This window comes from Brachionichthys hirsutus, unplaced genomic scaffold, assembly GCF_040956055.1.
Source record: "Brachionichthys hirsutus isolate HB-005 unplaced genomic scaffold, CSIRO-AGI_Bhir_v1 contig_1025, whole genome shotgun sequence".
NCBI lineage: Eukaryota > Metazoa > Chordata > Actinopteri > Lophiiformes > Brachionichthyidae > Brachionichthys > Brachionichthys hirsutus.
This window is the reverse complement of record NW_027180325.1, coordinates 622,677-643,097: the sequence shown is the minus strand read 5'-3', so window position 1 is coordinate 643,097 and position 20,421 is coordinate 622,677. Positions and strand designations below refer to the sequence as shown.

Below are 20,421 nucleotides of genomic sequence, written 5' to 3'. Positions count from 1 at the left end.
GGTAATTAATCTTACACGTAAATAATAACACCAAATGCATGACATTGTTTCATTCAAAAGGGTGAAATGGATTCAGATTCAGTTCGCAAAGAAATTTAAAGTCACATTTTGGAATCTAACAAATGTTCTTAAGCTTTACAGGAAAGTAATAAACGGACTGATCAGTAGAAAAGAACATTGTTGCAGCTAAAACCTTTTAGTCTGACCACCGACTGGCGTCTGCTCTTCAGGAACCATAGCTCCAGTTGGGAGCACAACTGTCTTGCTCAAAGGCACTTAGGCGACTGTTATTCAACGACTTCTTATCTACTCAAAGGCCAAACAAATTGAAATGCGGATGAAACAACATTAATGCTGGAGGATGAGGGTTCAGCTTCAGCGGTCCCACCCATACATCACCCCTTTAATTTGACCCACCCTTCGGCTTCGGTCACCCCTTCCACCAACGTTTGCGAGTCACTGATGAACCAGTGTGAATATCACAGTTGGACGTCCATTGTCCCTCTGGCCTCAGGCTCAAACTCTGGTTACCAACCAGGAACCCAGGATCAAAGCTTTGCGTGGATTACTCTTGCAAAAAGCAGGAGGAGGCGCCTCAGTGGGAGAGGGTCATGCTGAAAAGGATGGAGGAATGCTCCTAATTACGGACTCTCCACTGTGTCTGTGCCTGCACTTCAGGCTACAGTGAACCTATGAGGAAGCAACACAGTGTGACAAGAGAGTGATATTAGGAGCGAGGCGACAGTCTCTCCACGGCTACTCCATTAGTGGGAGATCTCAGCAGCCCAGTGGGAGAGAGAGAGAGGGGGGGTAAAGAGGCATTCCAGCCTCCACGAAGATGCAGAAGGGGGCGAGATGAGGGGTCAGAGGAGAGGCTGGGATGTGGAGATCAAGGAGCGTCTAAAGAGGACGTGTCACAAAGTTTAGAAGGCTTTGTTGCACATTGGGAAGCTAACGCAGATCCAGCTCTGCAGGCCCGTTTTGTCTCACCTCATCTTACGCTCACGCGGATGTTGTCATGTTTCCATGCAGAGCTGCGCTTTGATGCTTCTCTCTTTGCTGTGTTGCAGATTTGCGGAACAGGGGCGAGTGTGTGCGCTGGGCCAAACGACTGCTGGCAGGGGTCAACGTGCATCATGGACGGTGGCCTAAGGGTCCTCCTGTCCACTGTGCTGTGTCTCAGCCAGTCCTTCGTCAGCTGCTCATGTAAGTTGGGAACTTTCTCCCGTTTACTAGTCGTTACAAACTCTACAGCTCTGAGTCGCTTTCATTCCTGTGACCTCTGTTTCCAAACGAGCAACGTGAATGTTGCACAAAGGCAGAAGAAATGAGAAAACGTAGTTTCGTTTTTTTTTGGTCATGACCGTTTGCAATCCGCTTGTGATTCGAGCCCTGAACTTGTCTTTCTCTGCTCTTGTCTTCCCATCAGCTCCTTATCCCTCTTTCCTCACTGAGCCCGCCTCCCTGGTTCAGAGTCGAGGCTCTCTCGCTCGTCTGCGCTGCTTAGTGAGCCCGCCCTCGGCGGCGGTCACCTGGCGCTTCAGGGGCCTTGCCCTTGACCGGGACACCCTGCCTGGCGTGGAGCTCGGCGAGGGCTCCCTCACCATCCCGTCCCTTAATCCCGGCCATGTTGGTGTCTACCAGTGTGTGGCACGCTTAGACCATGGGCAGGCCATCGCCAGCCGGCATGCACGTGTGGCCATAGCAGGTACGGATGCAAGCAATTACCCCTCTGAGCATACTTCTGCTCACTTCAAAGCAGAGGGTTAAATAAAAAAGAGGAAGTTGCCTTGAGAAAAGGAAGACCGTTTTGGGAGCGTTGAACACAAAGGCAGAGCGCTTCTCCTGCGCTGCCTGCCGCTGAGGTGCAGCCAGAAGGAAGCAGAAGGAGTTTTTATTTGGGCAAACGTCCAGAAGCCTCTTGACCAATATCCTAAATGAGCCTTGGGCTTTCCTGTGTGGCGTGTTATGCATCCCAGGCGGGATGCTGCTTGCCGTAGGACGCTCGGCTAAGGAGTTGAACCCGATCTGGAACAGCGTCAGGGATGAGTGGAATCACTCACGGCAACAATAAACAACCCCAGCGATCCAACACAAACAGCTCGGCTCCATTCTCAGCCGTCTCCAACCCAATTGTCTCTTCCTTTGTCACTGCAGAAATATCAGAATACGAAGATGTCAGACGGCGGTCGTTATCGGTGCTGGAAGGCAGCGCTGTCCTCGTAGAGTGTCCTCTGCCGCGCAGCGTCCCCCCAGCCCTCCCCAGGTTGCGAGTGAGAGGGGAGCGGACAGAAGCCTCAACAGGTTTGTTTGAAAGCAGCAGATGTGAAGTCGCTTGTTTGCTAGGAGCTGATCACATGACTCGTGAATCCGTACCCTTTGAACCCGGCTCAGTGAAATACTCTGGAAGTTGTCTGCGCTCTTACTGGAGCTGCTTTTTTTTCCCCTCCTAGATGATTATTTAGTTCTTCCATCGGGGAATCTCCAGATTATCGCCGTCGCATCCCGACACCAGGGCATGTACAAATGCGGTGCCTTCAATCCTGTTACCGGGGAAACCGTCATGCAATCTCATGGCACTAAGCTATCAGTGAAAAGTAGGTCGGATGATACTCTATTGATGTTTCAGTTTGTACTTGTGCTTCCTGTTATCATCCCGTAATGCGGTCCTCTTGTTTGCATAGAGTCAGACTCCGCCCTCCCAGTCCGGATCGTTTACCCCACCACCCCGGTGACCGTTTCGGTGCAGCAGTCGCAGCCGCTGGTGTTGGAGTGCATCGTCTCTGGTCGTCCTGCGCCAGTGGCGAAATGGTTTAAGAATGGCAAGGAGGTCCCGCCGGGACCTTCCCATGAGCGGAAGCACACCAATCTGGCATTTGCGGCGGTGATGAGGAGCGACGAAGGGGCCTACGTCTGCTCTGCAGAGACCGAGCGCGGTACTGTGGTCAGCGCTAACTATACTGTGAATGTTCTTGGTAAGAATAAGACAAGAAAGACTGTCGGGGGGGGTCGATACGGCGTTTAGCAGCCCTTATGGTGACGTCCATCTCTCGGCTTCTCCTTCACAGTTCCTGCTTCTGTCACGGAGGGCCTGACCAACCGGCTCATCTCTCCTGGCTCCTCCACCCGGTTAACCTGCGGAGCAAAAGGAAACCCATCCCCAAACATCACCTGGCTCTTTAATGCTGACCCCATCAGCCCATCAGACCGCTTTCAGGTCTCTGGCTCCTCGCTTATTCTCACAAACGTGACGCCACAGGAGGAGGGAGTGTTTCAGTGTCTGCTAGACAACGGAATCGGCTCAGCGCAGTCTCACGGAACGCTGACAGTCCAGTCAGGTACGGATCTGCCTTAAATGAATGTATATTTGGACGTATCATAGCATTTATAGATAACAAATACAATAGAATTAAACCTGGAATGTGGGACATGCTTATGTAAATGATGGACCCTTGCATTAAAACCACTGCAGTGCAAGTTCAGACGAAGCCGGTGGCAGATAAATCTGTGCCTCTCAGTCCGCTGGAGCCGGTTGCAACTGTCTCACATTTCCTGCTTCAGTCAGCAAATATTTGCCTGCTAGAGCTGAATGTGGGAGGAATCACAGCGCTGGAGAAAGCTGCAGCAAATAGGAGCACGACAGAGATTATGGCGTCATAAGCAGTGTTATTTGTGTAATTACTGTCACTGCCAGAGGAGGGCGACAGAAGCTTCACACCCCAGGATTAAATTAAATTTAGATTCCTGAAATCCTTTGAGTCCTGATTAAAAATGAATGTAAAGAAAATAATTACCAACATTTTCTTATTTATTTGGTCAGGGGTTGAGGGTCGTTCATTAATTTCTTGCCAGCTCTCAAGAGCACAAACCTCCTCTAAAGCAGCAACGTTAACCTATAATGCCATTACCCCTAAAAGCCTATGATAATTTAACCTTAAAAATAAAACACACTGACCATGGAAACCTTCCTCTAGACTCACCCTGGCATCATTATAAGCTGGATACCTACTCAGCATGTCCCTGGTTGTTTTCTTCAGGCTTTAGCTGAAGATATGTCTGAAATAACACAGTCCTCTGTTGCTTGCAGGTTTGTAGCATTGCTAGCTGTTATCTCACTGTGGCGGATTCAACGTGACCCCTATAATTTGAAACATTCTGGACCACCAGTACTGGAATATTACTTGGATCTAGATTAGAATTGGATGTGTGGTAGAAACTCTTCTAATTGCTCCCATCCGGTGATGGTAAAGAAGGCTTTTCTAAAAACCTGGGTGCAGATGGTGATCCGGATCACTGGGCAAAACCTTTTGGATTGTTCTGTGGACCATACCCTAATGTCTAGAAAATACTTAAATCAAATCAACCCATAATTATTTTGAGTAATGCCAAAAGCCAGCAAAATTATTGCCTCTTTAACTGAAGTCATTATTCAGCAGGATCCCATGCGAATTAAATCCTTTCTACTTCAAACATTCCAAAAAAAACAACTTCCAGAATAGAATAGAATAGAATAGAATAGCAATTTATTGTCATCACACACGGTGATGCGATTAAATTAAGCAGGCTCTGCACAGTGCAAAGATCACATTGTTAAGGTGTGACACTGAAATAATGTCTCACATTATCAACTTGAGTTTGTTCACTGGCACTGGGAGGGCTGGCAGAAAAATCAAATGCTCATGAATGTAAAGGAAGCGCGTTGAGGAATACACAAAGCTGCTGGTTGCCAGTGTTGCAAAGGGTTAACTAGAAAACGACAATCAGAGATTGCAGACCCTCGCCTCCAAAAGACTATTCGATCTTGTGAGACAGTAAACAGGGCTTCCGGATCAGAGGGGCCAAACCTGCTCTAGCTTGCTGCTCCGGAACGTACTATAAGACTCATTCTGGACTCTTTTTCCCATCATGCCATTCGTGTCCCTCTCTCTTAAAGTGGCAGTTTACAGCACAGGCACAATTCCAGATGTAAAAATAATTCTAGAATCTGGATCCAGATCCAGATCAACGCCATTCTCGGGGAGGACCGAGCCACGGACAGAACCTTGCTTGTGTAGAAATTTGAAGTCGATTGGGTTCCTAGTTTTTGAGTTATGCGCTCGGACAGACAAACAAACAAACAAACAAACAGACAGACAAACAAACGCACCCAATTGCAATACCCTCGCCTCCACTTCGGCGAGGGTAATAAGGCATCCTGACAAGCAGGGTCTCTGTGGGCCTGCACGTACAGCATCTGCGGGGAGTCCTTGCTCTTTGGGTGTGAATGCGTGTGTGCTTGTCTTCTGGCTGGTAGGAGAGGCTTAGCCAAGGCTGCCCTCCTCCTGAGCCTTGAACCGAGCTTGAGCGTGAGAGTGAGCTTTGTGCACGCCGTCGGGGATAAGCCCCCGGACGCTGGAATGTAAGGAGTAGCCGTGGAGGGTTATGACGAGGACCAGACCACCCAGCTGTCAACATCATACACAACTGGCTTTTATTTATTAACACATCACAACACCCCCCCCCCCCCCCCTCCCCCTCACCTCCTCTAGCTCTCCACCCCAAGCCTCCCTCCCCAGCCGCTCTGCACCATGCCCCCCCCCCCCCCCCCATTCCTCAGCACTCCCTTCTATCTGCAGAATGATTAATGCAGCTACACGCTCAGAGAGGATCAGGCGAGCTCACTGGAAAGTATTTGCTCGCCTTCCGCAGACTCACAAGAAGAGGAAGGGCACTTCAATAGCATCTGCTGCAGACCACGTTCCTACACAGAAAGAAAATGCCCAGCAGAGGTAAATAGTCTGGGGTCAGTTTGCGTTTCCTAAAGACGCCGGCGCCAGAGCTTATCGGCCATTCTGTGCATTCACGGTAAACACTATCGTTAATGAATGCGATCTGGAAGATGCCCACTTGTCTGTTTGGTATCAAGTTTTCCTATCACCGTGACAATGCCCCGATTTCATCTGCTTGCAGGGACGTTCCACCTGTTGCTTGATCGGGTTTTTCCTCCGCTGTCACTCCCATCAACGCCTACCGCATTCCCAGAACTCTTTCCCTGCAGAGCGAGCTCTGAGCGCGTTCATTCAATTATAAACAGAAAATTGATTCAAAACAAATGTGATGACGACTATTACGCCATTTCATAAATAGAAACAAAACATCTGACAGATGAAACACATCAGTCGAGGCATACAGGCCATCAGTTAGAAATATCAATAAAAGAAATATAGTCCAAACTGGGGCTCGAGTCTCTGCTGCTGGTCCTTTGTGATTTACCGTCACAGTTACTCCCAGGAACCGATTTCTGATGGAATAGCAGCTTCTCTGTCCAGGTGCGCTAGCTCTTCACTCAGGATATATTGCTCCTTTCCGTCAGCTTGGCGAGGACCCCGTGGCCTTGATTGCCTCCTCCTTTGTGAGTGTGCTTGAGGAGGAGCCCGGGCTGGGGTTGGGCTGCGAGTCAGAGCTATGGCGAGGTGAGAGCGGCGGAGGGCAGGAGGACGGAACAAGCAGCGAGTGTGTGGGACTGATGCAGCGCCGGGGTCCGACTCGCTCCGGTATTTGAATGGTTGGCGTGTGGAATGTGTGGCAGCTGGCTGCGGGCCCAGGATCAGGTCTAGTGTTACCAGTTTCGGCTCTGTTTGTTTTACAAAGTGAACTGGTGCCGTACACAAAACAGCAGCCCGGAACTGTACTCGGGGGGGGGGGGGGGGGTCGCTACAGTCTGCCCCTGTGGCAAATCCTCACCTGTCCAGGCTTGATATTCAGTTGTGGAGCCCTTTGGCCTCAGCGGTGTAGCTTGTGGGCCGTCCCAAGCGTCCTCCCGATGCGAAAGAAAATTCCATTAAGGTCCTGCCAAACTGGTGTCAGCCATAATAAGACTCTCAGCTTGCACGATTTGTCCAGGTGGAGCGCTCTGGCAAAGGCTTAATGTAAAAAACAACGTGCGATTATGTAGGGCTGCAGAGAGCCAGGTTTCTCTTGTTATTTTATGTAGATTAGAAGTCCTGGTCCAAATGTCAAACTTTCCAGAGCTGGTTGTCCTCTGTGTGCACGCCGGCCACCTCTGACTGACTGGCGCTGCCGCTGCCTCAGCTTGTGTTTTCTCCAGTGGAGCCGCTCCAAAGCTCAGCAAAGCTTCAGCTTCTTAATCTAGAAGCTAAATATTTACAACTAATTGGACATATGGAAATGCAAACGCAGGCTGGTATCTGAAGTAGGAAAAACTGCATGCAAACTGAAATACTTCTGATCCTGTTCATGCATGATCAATCAGTTACAGTCTGTGACAATATAATGTGACGCAATTTTTACTTGATTATAAACTCTGCCAATGTACATCGGAAGAACTGGAAAATCAATTTATGACATAAACCGAATCTGGAAGTTTCAGCTGCTACCTGAAAAAGAAGAGAAAAGTTTCATTCCCATCTTCTGTGAAGATATTTAACTTCGGTGAATTTTACTCTGATGTTAAAAGAAAAACACATTTCGCCATATTTATTTTTCCAAGATAAAGACATCTTGGTTTTGGGAATGGTTTTGCATATTTCATTTTTCTCTATGTCTCCGGGACAGATCCTCAGCTGGGCTCCACCGCTGGCGTGCAGCTGGAGGCGTCGCCGTCACTCCACCCCATGCAGAGCGACGAGGGCCACGAGCTCTTCCTGACCGAAGACGAAGGCGACGTGATCAACCTGCCGTCTAGTAGAGGCGGAGACCGTCCCACTCCGGAAGCGCCGATCATCATCAGCCCACCTCAGACTCATAAGCCTGATGTCTATGACCTGGAGTGGAGGGCGGGCCGTGATGGGGGGAGTCCAATCAATGCCTATTTTGTCAAATACCGCAAGGTGAGGGAAAATGTCTGTGTCCCACCTTCGATCACACGGCCTTTCATGTGGCAGTTTGCCTGACCTGACTGAGCGAGTGAACGTAATGTGTTCGGCCTTCACTGACTTAAGGATGGGCAGTAAGGACACACACATAAGAACTACAGAGCAGTTGAGATTTGTCTGCAGGGTCCGGGCTTGCTGGAGTTGCAAATGATCTGCTTAAGACTGAACTATAAAGGACAGTGGCGAGTTGGATCCTTCTGTTTGTCTCATGCATGTATATCTGTGTGTGTGTGTGACAGGTGGACGAAATGGGAACAGTGGTTGGAAACTGGCACACGGTTCGCGTCCCCGGCAGTGAGAAGACACTGCGGCTGTCGGAGCTGCAGTCCTCCAGTCTGTACGAGGTGCTGATGGTGGCTCGAAGTTCAACAGGGGAGGGACAGCCGGCCATGCTCACCTTCCGTACTGGCAAAGGTCAGTCACCACCGGGGGGGTTTGTTCATGAAAGCACTCTTTGCCTGGAACCCCCTATTTATTCCTAGTTCCATCCGAATGTGTGTTTTCTTTGAAATCCTGGGAATAACTCCTGAATTATAATATATTCTGTTGCCGGAATCACCGACCAGGCTATCTGTTAAGACTTAGACATTTTGCACTGACATTCAGGAAGGAATATATCCGAGACAACCTCCAGAACAAACAAATTATATTATGTTGTAATGTCTGTATGTAGGTATGAGGCATAAGACAAAATGAGGAGAAAATGCACCTAAATGTGAAAATATCACTATTACACAACTGCTGGATGATTAAAATGTACTATATACAACTTTATACTGTATTTGAGGATATATTATTCCTCTAAATGACCACTTACACCACACTGTCCAATTAAAATTCTAAATCCAGGCTTGATGGTTAGTATCATAATCATAGTGAATGACTAGGAGTATGGGTTTTGTGTGTGTGTTTTTGAGACAAATAAAAATAAGGCCAACCACAACTGTCCCAAAAAACTAACAATAATGCTACACCACAACAGGGCTGACAAAATGTCCCTGGCCAGAAATATGCAAAACACTGCCAAAACCCACTCACGTGATTGCTTCCCCAGGGTGGTTCTTTTTTTACAAAATGGTCCTGGACTAAAAATGCTTGAGTCCACGTGTAGAGCCGAAGGCCGCAGGACAGTTTCACTAAGCCTCTGAGTTTTGTCTCTATTTGACTTTTTCTTGCAACATTTCAATTCAACCTTGTGTGAAATGTTGCCATTTCGTTTGCAAAAGATTCTTCAGCACTGCCAGAAATATAATTGTGGTAGAGCAGCATGTAATCCAACTCAACTCAGAATATATGTAAAGATCAGGCCACCAAATGTGGAAAATGAAAATCCAAAATAAACAAATTGGCAAAATAAACAAATTATTACATGAATTCAAGTGGCTGTTGTGTTAAAGTGTTAAATTTAGTCACACATCCGTCCCAGTAAGTGAAACTGCAGCGTTGTCGAGTGGAAACTTGAAAATCAACCAGATAAAAACCCGAACAGCTCCGGAAACCAGGGGGAAACGTTAGATTCCAGAGCTAACATCCAGAGGTGTTCCATTTGGTTTTATATTTTAGTTTTTCGGGAAGAAAATGAAGACCTGTTTGTCCTTATGTGCCTTATTTTCCGCTTCTCTCAGAGAAGAACATCACCTCCAACAAAAAGCCACCCAAGCCTCCCGTCATTTCGGCGCCACCCAAAGCTCCGGAGGACAAAACCCCCAACACGCACTTTGGTGTCGTCATACATGACAGAGGTAGGTCCAGAAACCTGCAGAGGTCCTGCCTTGTTGCTGCTGGCGTGCATAACGGGCAAAGTAGAGTTCAGGGCTTTATGTTTCGATGGGATCTGATTTATCTTTAAATTTAAGTACGAAGCCTGAAACAAAAAAAAGGGCGGCCATGGTCGGGTTTGTGGTGTGCATGTTTTTCTCACGTAATGAGCAGGCCTACTTTTCACTAACCGTCTCTTCTCTGTCTCACTCTCTCCTGCTGTTCTAATGTTTTGGCTCAGAGCCCGAGCAGTAAGTACGCATCGCTCCACAGCATGCTGTGATGTGTGACCCATGCGTCACATGATTTGGGACGCAGTGACGATTTATTTAGTTTGTTTGCTTGGTGTTAAAATCTCAAAGGTTCTTCTTCATTCCTTCCTTCCCAGTGCCCGAGGCCCCGGACCGCCCCACCATCTCCATGGCGACGGAAAGCTCCGTGTATGTCACCTGGATCCCGAGAGCCAATGGCGGCTCTCCGATCACAGCGTTCCGTGTCGAGTACAGACGCCGCAGCGTAGAGTGGCTTGTTGCTGCGGATAACATCTCACCTCTCAAGCTGTCTGTGGAAGTTCGTAATCTCGAACCTGGTGAGCTTTGACACGGTTTAAAACGTCGCTGCAGTCCAGCGAAGCGCAGCATTGGGTTCTCTGCCCTTACAAGGGTTTCCTTGTCTTCTCCCAGCCACACATACTGGGAAAACATTTTTGTTGCAGTTTTACCTTTCTATTTTGAGTTTGATCTGTTGACCTTCAGGTGCCTGCGATCTGTTTTGCTTTGTCACATCCAGCAGCTCATATTTGACTATCGTAGTTCATTTATAGGTAGAAGCAGGGAGAGGATCTGGCCCAGAATGAATTCAATTTACAGGCCGAGGAAAAGACTCCAGCAACTGTTATTATCTTTAACTCATCCGCTCATCGAAAAAATCTACGAAATCCTGCCATGAGCATAGCAGTAAGAATGTGCACCTATGATAAAATGATCGCTTATTAATCAGCACACATGAATTTAAACATTTATTCAACATTTATTTCTCAGGCTCCACCTACAGGTTTCGTGTCGTAGCCGTGAACATATACGGCGAGAGTCCTCACAGCATCGCCTCCAAGATGTACCAGGTGCCTCAGGCGAGTCCTCGCATCACGGCCCGCCCAGTGGTCGGACCTCACATCTCATCCACAGACGCCATCAGCGACACACAGATCATGCTGCGCTGGACTGTGAGTACGCCGCCGACGCCGACGCTGTAAGAGTTGATGCGGGTTTATTTGTAGGGGAAATGAAGGGGGAACCCAAACGGTCTCCTTTCTCTTTGATCCCCATCGTGTTTTTGTGCAATGAGGATTTACTCTCGACAGGTTGGCTGTACTCTCTTCATGTTTCACCCCCCCCCCCCCAATAAAGGGGTTTGTGAAAAAGACACGACCTGCTGTCTTGATTTAAAGTTGCCTGATGGCTTGTGGTTGTTGCTTTAGGCATGTGAAATACATAATAAATGAAGAGGCCAGGCTTAGTTTGGGTATTATAAAGTAGCTTATTATGTAGCCCTTCCAGCTGGTTCTCCTTGTGTTTGAGCTGCTGGCGGTGCTTTGGCATCTTGATACTCAATCAGTGCTTTGAATGAGGTGATGAGGGCCCTAACAGAGATGAAGAGGCCTCGGCCATCCACGTTTAGCTAACCCTAACCCTTTAATCCTCTGCAGATGGACTCAGATAGTGTAGTTGCCAACATTTACCTAACCAGCCTCATTATTTGCTGCACTTCAGGCAGATAGTGCAATCACACAGTCTTTGTTCCAGTCCCGTACATCTGCTGACAACGAGTTTCCTCTTTTTCTATCATAATTGCTCCCCAGATTGCAGTGAGCTAACATAATGCTTCCCCCCCCCCCCCATTCCCCTTTCAGTATAGCCCCACAAGCAACAACAACACTCCAATCCAAGGCTTCTACATTTACTACCGGCCCACAGACAGCGACAATGACAGCGACTACAAAAGAGATGTGGTTGAAGGTGCGTGTCTGCGTCTCCACCGCAGTTTGTCTGCAGGCTTCGGAGCTGGTGTCGGTTGTCTGCCGACATTAAGCGCATGCTAGCCGCTGACGAGCTGGGAGTCGGGAGGAGAAAGGATACTCAAGAGTGCGGCGTAGAGAAGGGGGACGTTTCTGACTTTCCCTGAACGGCAAAGGCTTTCTGAAACCTGTTTTTAATCAATGAATGTAATAATTATTATTGTTGATATACAACACAATACAGGAAACAGTTTTATCAGTATGTGACATTTGTAGTATGCGCTAACTGCTTTTGATTCTACACTATGTATCCCATCCTGAAAGGTAATTACAGTTAAGAGTCTTTCCCATGATGCTCTGCTGGTCATGGTGAAGTTTGCAGCACATTCCTCTGAATGATGTCATCCTCATAAAGCACTTTAATTATGCATCCTTTATCCCAGATTCCATTGCAGTCTCCAACATGTTGGTGAATTAATGCAGTAGAATACTGTTCAGAATTCACTCTAAATTTGACCTTACTGGGTCCCAAAATATCAGTAGTTTTATTGTCATTCTCATTGAGCTTCAGTATTTCTGCATTACGTGTCACTTAACCCTCATATAATCATCTAACATTGCATAATTCAAATGTAATTGACTATAAAGGTGTTTAGATTTAGCGTGAGAATCAGCTTTTTTTATTGCTCTGTCTCACAGCACTTTAAATCTACCTAGGCCTTGAGGTAGCAGTGATTTATTATACTACACATGGAAAAACTATCAAGAACCACTAATTATTTGTGCCTCGTTTGTTAGCAATGTAGCATTTCCATGTTGTAGAATGTAGATTGTCATCTCATCTGTGATTTCATAGCGTACAGCTGTGTGTGTGTGTGTGTGTGTGTGTGTGTGTGTGAATACTGGAGGGAAGCCAGGACAAACATGAAGCAACCATATATGGAGGTTGCCTGGAGTAAAACAACTGTCTGGGCCTAGTGGGGCTGACAAAGTAAGAGAGAAGGTTGTGGGGGATGAAGCCGTTCGGGGGTGAGGGATGGGGGGGGGGTACGTCCCACGAAGAGGACGAGGGAAGACAAGAGAGTTTACATGAGCAATTTGAGTCATCATCAGCTCCAAGAGGAAGTGATTTCTCATCTTTGCGCCCCCCCCCCCCACACACTCATTCACAGGTGTAAACCACTGGCACATGATCGGACATCTGCAGCCAGAGACTTCCTATGATATCAAGATGCAGTGCTTTAACGATGGGGGGGAGAGCGAATACAGCAACGTTATGATCTGTGAGACCAGAGGTAAGAAAATGCAAACTGCGCCACACGAAAAGCAAAGCTCCACTTCATCAGAAGTCTGGGCATGTTTCCTTGAAGCCTGTACTTTTAATGAAGGGTATGGCTGCCATAATTACACTATATAAATACACTGAGTTTTATGAGGCCAGCAACAATGGTTTCAATTTCACAGTTCGGTACTGTGCTTTGCTGTTGTTGTTAGTCAGTAAAAAGCTGTTCCTCACATCCGTCCCCTCCTCCTTCTCTGCTGCAGCACGCCAGGCCCCCGGGTCTCCGAGCCAGCACCCAGTCACCCCACCTGGCCCCCACCCACAAGAAACACCCAGCCCACCTGGAGGACTGCTGTACCTGATCGTGGGCTGCGTTTTGGGCGTGATGGTGTTCATCTTGTTGGCATTTATCGCCATGTGTCTCTGGAGGAATCGTCAGCAGAGCAACATGCACAGTGAGTTTATGGACAAGCCAAAGCCAAAGCTGCCGTAAAAGAAGTAGAGTTGCTGCTTACGCTGAGGAATTCTGGGTTTAAAAGCGTTCGCAGGCCAAGTTTTCACTTTAAAAAGAGCACAAGCACACGTGCAAACAGTTAAGTCCGTCATCATGGCCTCGTATTAAAAACGCCCCCCTAGGCAGCTTGTGCAGCATATTGCAAGAGTTCATAGGCAATGTATGGATCACGCAGGCGTTTGGCACCATTGAAGGGATTTTTTCCCGGACATGTTTGCAGCTTGATGGTCTCCGATGAGTCACAGGTGTTTAGTTGGCATGTAACAATGATCTGACCTGCACCGGAGCAAATAGAAGGACAGAGCTGATCAGCTGTTTGCTTTTGTCAACTATTGAAATAAAAAATGATGAATACATTTTTTTTTGTGTGCAATTTTGGACCGAGGCTGTCTCACTGCACAAAACCACAAAAACATCCCAGTGCACTGTTCAGTGTCTTAACACGAGCTGCTTCACAAGGGCATTGCCATGGTAACAGATGTATAAAATTTGATAAGACACTCTGAGATATTGAGACATTTACTTTTTCAGTTGCAAATTGCATTACTGCTATGACAAATAAAAAAAAATATTTTTTATTTCCAAAATCATCCAAATGTTAAATTAAAATTAAAGCATTATAAAAATATTTAATGACTTCCTATTTCTGTAAAGAAAAATAAGGCTTGTGTTACATGGATATTTGCACTGGACACATTTCAGTCTGTAATCAATATCTAATAAGGCTCAGGCCCGTTTTAGCTCATTCCTATGATGGTAGATAATTTACCTTCATCATAGCCAGCCTGTCCTGTCTCTCTGCTGCAGAGTATGACCCTCCCGGGTACCTGTACCAACCAACAGAGATGAATGGCCACGTCCTGGAGTACACCACGCTGCCCGGCTCCGGCCACATTAACGGGGGGGTCCACCGGGGCTACGGACACGGTGGCCCCATCATACCCCAAGGGTGCCATCACCTCCATCACAAACTGCCCAACGGTTTAGGGCTGCTCAACGGCACCAGCAGTCTGTTCTCACCCGGACACCCACACGGACATGATGGCACACTGCCCCATAGTGCACGGGACTGTGAGCACTCCCACCACCATAATGTGAGTGCTGCAGCCGAGCGCCACAAAGACACCCGAGACATTATTCATGTCCAACCTGTGGCATTTCACATCAGCTGGCAGGAAGTCAGCTCGATTTGTCTAAATGGAGTGTTTGTGTGTTTTTGACAGGGGGGAGGGATGTACACAGCTCTGCCCCAAACAGAGTCGTCGGACTGCATGAGCTGCCAGAACCTGTGCAACAACAACAGGTAAGAGAAGCAGTCTGTCTCACAGAGCTTATTCAGGACGTCTGGACACGTTTTCTTATTTTTATTTTTTTTGATATATAGGGAAAAATAATGTTATATATAAATAGCCGATTAGAGATTATATTCTCATTTCTTTGTTGTTTTTAATTAATCCATTAATCCGCTGTGCTTAGAATTTATTAAAATTTTAAAAACAACCAAAATTTTTAATGGTCTGACAAATCCAAAGATATTCTGTTATTTCATTACTTATTGAGAGAAATGTGATGCACAATGTTAGATACATTTTGGTGTTGTGTAGGAATGTAAAGCAACTTGGTACTTTGAAAACAAATCTGTATTTAATTGTCCAAAATATGTGGGGGGGAAATTAAAAAAGAAGAGCCTCATTTAAATTGTAAGGAAGAGTGACAAGATGTAACTGAGTAAGCTGTGTGTGCATACAAACATACATCCCCCTCCTTCTAGCTCTGTTTATGTACTTGAGGGACCCCAGCATCACAGTTTATCCTACGTGCGTCCAGCCAGCAGGCCTAATGAGCCTCGTGTTTATTTACCTCCTGCTGCTGGGAAAAGAGGAGGTGTGGCCAGAGTCCGACAGTGAGCCGATAGAGGGAAGCTGAGTACAGGGAAGCGTGCTGAAGCAAAAACCATAATGTGTCATAGTCATTTAGTGGCCAACCTCTGGCTCGGCTGTTGCAAACACATTCTGCAGCTGTGTGAGAATGCTGTCGTTGAGTTAGGGGCATTCTTTTTACGCTTGTTTCCAGCGTCTGGCAGAAATCCCACTGATAACTGCAGAGGAGAAGAAGAACCAGAGCGGGATCTGAAGCAGTCAGTGATGCCCCGGGGCACTTATTACGTCTTACTCACCTTCGTGGACGTGTCTTGTTTGTTCCTTTTCTACCAGATGCTACAACAAAACCAACGGCACCTTCTCCAGTGGCACTCTGCCCCGAATGCATCGTGCGGCGCCCTGCCAGCAGGACGGGCTGGAGATGATGCCTCTGGGCCAGGTTTCTTCACAGTGCCACATCCCTGACGGTCAGCTGCACCCTGGGGACCGGGGGGCCGATGTGGGCTGCCAGTTAGATGAGCACAGGGACTCCTCGCCCTCTCAGCATTCCTGCTGTCTGGTCAGAGACAATGAAATGTGTCCACAAGACAGCACTGGTAAGTCACGCCACTCACTACATTTCCCCTTTTTCTTCATGCTTCCCCGTCTGGTGTTTCATCTCATTTGTGTTGTAGGAAACCAGTAGTTTTTCTTTTCTTTATAATTACAGACTTTTAAAAATAATATTTAAATTATTAAATCATCAGGTTGTAGATATCCAGTTACAGGCAGAAATGCACTTATCCCGTCACCATTTATTTCCTTATTTTATTCTCCTTAAATCTAAGGCGGTAGAAGTATTTTAGGTGTATATTTGTTTTGTTATTTTTCCAAGTTTGGATGGTGGTAGAATCTTAAAGATCCCATATTCTACCCTTTTCCCACAAGTTAATGCAGTTCCCAGACACTTATAGGAAATATATGTGACAGTCTTTGGTCAAAACAGATGCTGCAGGACAGCGTCCCTCTTCTCTGTCTCAAACAGCTCTGTCAGAAAAGCCTCTGAAAACGAAATGCGTGCACGCAATGAATGTGCACGCATGTGCACATCTTGTGCACGTTTTCGTACTGTGATGTCACAGTAAGAGGGATTTCTTCCAGAAGCATTTCTGTACTTGATTACTATGCAGGATTGACTGTTTTTGGATTGATAATGACCCAAACCCGCCATAATAGTGTTGAAACATGGGAAATAATACGGGACCTTTAATGGAAGCTTGCGGCTCGTGTTTTTCACGACAGATTGATCACCTGAGATCACTGACTTCAGCAGCAATCAATGTCAATCAAAAATGCTCACCAGCTCCCCAGCGCAATGACAATTTTAGCGTGAACAGTTTCGAGGTATAGTCTGAAAATTAGGGAAGCAAATTAATTTACTATCTTGCCAGGATTGCGATGAAAACATTGATGTCAGTCTCATATCCCTTTGCTAAATGTAGCGTTTCATCTAGCGAGCATTAATTAACCGAGCATTAAGACTGAAAGGCTTGACAATAATGCCACTCTGAAGGTGCTAGTCAGTCAGCGGAGACTCCCAGAAGTGAATTCTCACAACAAACATTTCATTTTTAAACCTTATTTTTCTTTGTTGTTGTTGTCCAGAACAAGCAAATATTAGAATTTAATTAGCGCTGAAAAGACTAAAGTCTTTGACAGGACCACATTACCCATATCACACTGCTCCCTGCCTCTGTACTACGCTGAGCCAGCCGGTTCCTGGCTATAGCTTCATATTAACTCTACTAGTATCAGTCTTTTCATCTCATTCTTTAAGAAGGCGCATTTCCCAATTCATCAAAGAATTCCTAAAAGACATAAGAGCTCCAAAATAAATCCCAAGGAATAGTGATAAAAGTGATTAAAAAGTCAGAATCCCTTTTTTTGAATATGATGTGTAAGCCCAGGACTTTGTCTTCCCCTGTCCCTGCGCAGCTGAGGAGGAGCTGGAGTGCGTGGACATGGAGGGGCCTGTGGTTTGCTGGGAGAGCCTCGGCCTGCCGGACTTGGACTGCGATGAGAAGCCTGGGTGGATCTCCAGCAGCAGCCTTGCAGGAGAACTGATCCAGCCGAGCCCACAGGAGGTCTGAAGGCATCATGAACGCAAAGAAGCCGCACCGCAGCGTGGAGCGTTCAGGAGAACCCGGAAAAGTGACTGAATGACAGACAGCAAGAGAGAAATATCACTGAGGAAGGTGGAGGAACAGCGATGGAGTAGTCAGAGACACTGCATGTTACGGTGAAGAGGACACCAACGTTCGGATGGAATGAGGCGAGAAGAAAAGACTGAGAGAAACGGAAAGAGCTAAAAACTCTAAAGGAAGCGCCGCTCAAAGACAGAAACTGCGTCCCACTGGAGCGAAGACTCTAATGAAAGAACAAAAACTCTTTAGATGGCTTATTTATTTTTGTTGTAGTAGTAAACTATCATTTCATATGAATGTATCTGTTTTAAAGGAAAAGTTTGTCTTTTATATTATTTATGCCTTTTGGATGATAAATACTTTTTTATTTTTCGCGGTTTTGTCCCTCTGTGTTGCACCGAAATGTGCAGATTAGCAATTGTCTGTGTAAAGTTTTGTAATAATATAAAGAGAAGATATGGAAGAGTAAACAACAACAACCTACTTTCATCTGATCTGCTGGAGGAGTGCAGTAGTTACACTGAAGCAACATTTTCAAGGGTGAGCAGCCCCTTCCCAGATGATGCTTATTTGACCAGATTATATTTATTTAAATCCGTGACCACAAACCTAATTTCTGCTATTTCTGGGGAAATAAGGGATGAATTACCTGACAGAGTTGCTAACATGTGATCCGGTACAGTTTCAGTGTCTTTTCGTAAAGAACAAAAGGTTATTGTTTGTTGCAGCCCCCCCGATGTGAGAGTATGCCGGCGATAGCTCATTCATGAAATAGTTGTAAAAGTCTCCTCTCAGATTTCATCCAAACCCATTTCTGATGGCTTAAACCCTCCTTCGGTTTCAAAATAATCTCCACGATGTTCTGGCTGATTGGAGTTGATGGGATTGCAGAGGCCGGATGACAGAGCTGATTGTGCTTCACTGAGGATGACTGTGGTGCCGGCTTTACATTGCCTGGTGCCTGACTTCCTGCGTTTGTGCCAGAGACAGCTGCCAGCCTTCAGGCTCCGGCTCGCCTGGCATCTCTCCTCCCACTGATTATATATGGGTTATTCCTGGCACTCAGATTTACTTGCCTGCTGCCGAGTTGTGGCATAATCTCATCCGGCTGCTATTTATAGTCCCGATGCAGACCAGCGGCATTCGTTCAGTCAGCTTTAACTCGGTGCTTTTCCAGGGATAGCCTGTCTGAGTTTCCCAGAGTAAAAAAAAACCTTGGATGTTTTAGATGTGGCCTGGCTTGGTTTTGGTTTCTGAAGTTCAAAGAAGTATCCATGAAGTCTCATGGAAGTTTCCCTTCATTTTAAGAATCAGTTTCTATACGTAGTAGCCCCTTTTATTGTCCATGATTATTGCCCTGCTGCCATGAGGAGGAGAAAGGCACAGAACAATGTGTAGGACATGAAGCTGGAAACGAAAGAGAAGAAGTGAGAGAGAGAGAGAGGGGGGGGGGGGGGGGGGTGTGCTGACAGATGAAGGCTGGGCTGATGAGGAGCAGATAAGGGCAGGGCTGTCACTAAATGAGCTGCTTCTCCATCGCCCACGTCCATCAGTCGACGCTCTCCCTCCTCCCCGCCCGGCCGCGCCCCGCCCTGCCCTGCACCCTCCACCCACGCGGCTACACCCCTTCATTAAGAAGCCCATGGGAACAAGAAATCTCATTGTCTGCCCTGGAATTTCTGCCTCTTGCTGCAGAGCCGACCTGTTAACGCTAGCCCCTGTCCCCTCGGCCCACCATTCTTCCTCGCTCCACTTTCTGGCACTCCCTGGCTGAATATGTTGAATCGGGCAGTGTGTCGTCAACTCGCCTTGACTCGGGCCCCCGGACGGTTTCAACCTTGAGATGTCCCAAACTACAAGTGAAGTGCGTTGTGGTCAGATGCATTCCGTCAGGTCCCTGCACATGATGAGCTCGTGTGACTGGATCATTTATTCGCTCCCTCAGGCGTACCGGCTGTTTTTCGTTATCAGGCTCATGTCCTGTTGCAGGAAAATGGTGGCTGATGCAACCACAACACTTGTTGACGGCACCTGTTGGATATAATCAGGGAGAAAACAACACTATTTCGTCTCTACACACAGCTGCTTCCATTTAACTTGTTCTCGTTTCTCCTCCTCAACGCGACAGGATTACGCTTTCAGAATGAAATGTCTGAGCCAAGAGAAATTCTCAGAGGCACATTTCCTGAACCATAAAGCAGCTATGCGGTTATTTTTAATTCACCATCCTCTCTAGGGTATCAGTGCAAAGGCGTGAGTGCGGTAACGCTGTGTAGAGACGAATCATGTTGGAGAATCGTTGTTATGCGCAAGGATTTCAGTCGAGACATCTGAAATACAGAATCCTTCTCAAACATCAGGGATGGGAGGACGTGGCCTGTGGGGGGGGGGATGTGTTGCCAAATTCGACCTTACCAGGTCTTCATCAGGGCATTCATAGTATTCAAAACCTCAATACAAACAAGACTGGTAAAATATTTGAAGTGGAAACCACGAACGAAGGTCTGTATGTCAATATGTGTATGTTTAAAGGCTAAAAAGAGCACAGGAGACACCAATCAGTGCTTCATTGATCACAGTGTTTCAGCGGGTGCTTAAAGATCAAAACATCAACAGATAAAAAGTGCTTTTCTCATTGAACTTCCTTTGCATGTCGCCTGCTTGTTTTTGCATTTGTTTGACTGACCTGTGTTCAAGTTGAAAGAAATGTGTTTGAGAAATGTTTTTTTTTTTTTTATTCAGAAAATGTAAGATTACATCCAGAGAATGCTTTTATTTGTGGGATGAATCTGAAGGGATCAGGATAAAGGACATGGTAAAGATGGTCATCATCATCATCGTCATCATCATCTGTCCTCCTCCACATCCAGTCGGGTGTAGTAGAAAGTAGCTCCTTCATCTGTATCGTACAGAGCC

The 20,421-nt window shown here is 46.8% G+C and overlaps 1 protein-coding gene across 1 annotated transcript; it reads left to right on the top strand.

Moving 5' to 3' along the window:
* The first annotated feature begins 1,136 nt into the window (after positions 1-1,136).
* On the top strand, positions 1,137-17,451 carry LOC137912776 (cell adhesion molecule-related/down-regulated by oncogenes-like). Its single transcript, XM_068756914.1, has 18 exons — positions 1,137-1,206; positions 1,430-1,708; positions 2,158-2,304; positions 2,454-2,597; positions 2,685-2,975; positions 3,069-3,338; positions 7,555-7,829; positions 8,114-8,288; positions 9,500-9,616; positions 10,021-10,221; positions 10,673-10,854; positions 11,542-11,647; positions 12,819-12,941; positions 13,192-13,383; positions 14,250-14,536; positions 14,666-14,745; positions 15,656-15,918; positions 17,297-17,451. The coding sequence occupies exons 1-18, from the start codon at positions 1,137-1,139 to the stop codon at positions 17,449-17,451; spliced, it is 3,357 nt and encodes a 1,118-aa protein (XP_068613015.1).
* Positions 17,452-20,421: the final 2,970 nt, after the last annotated feature.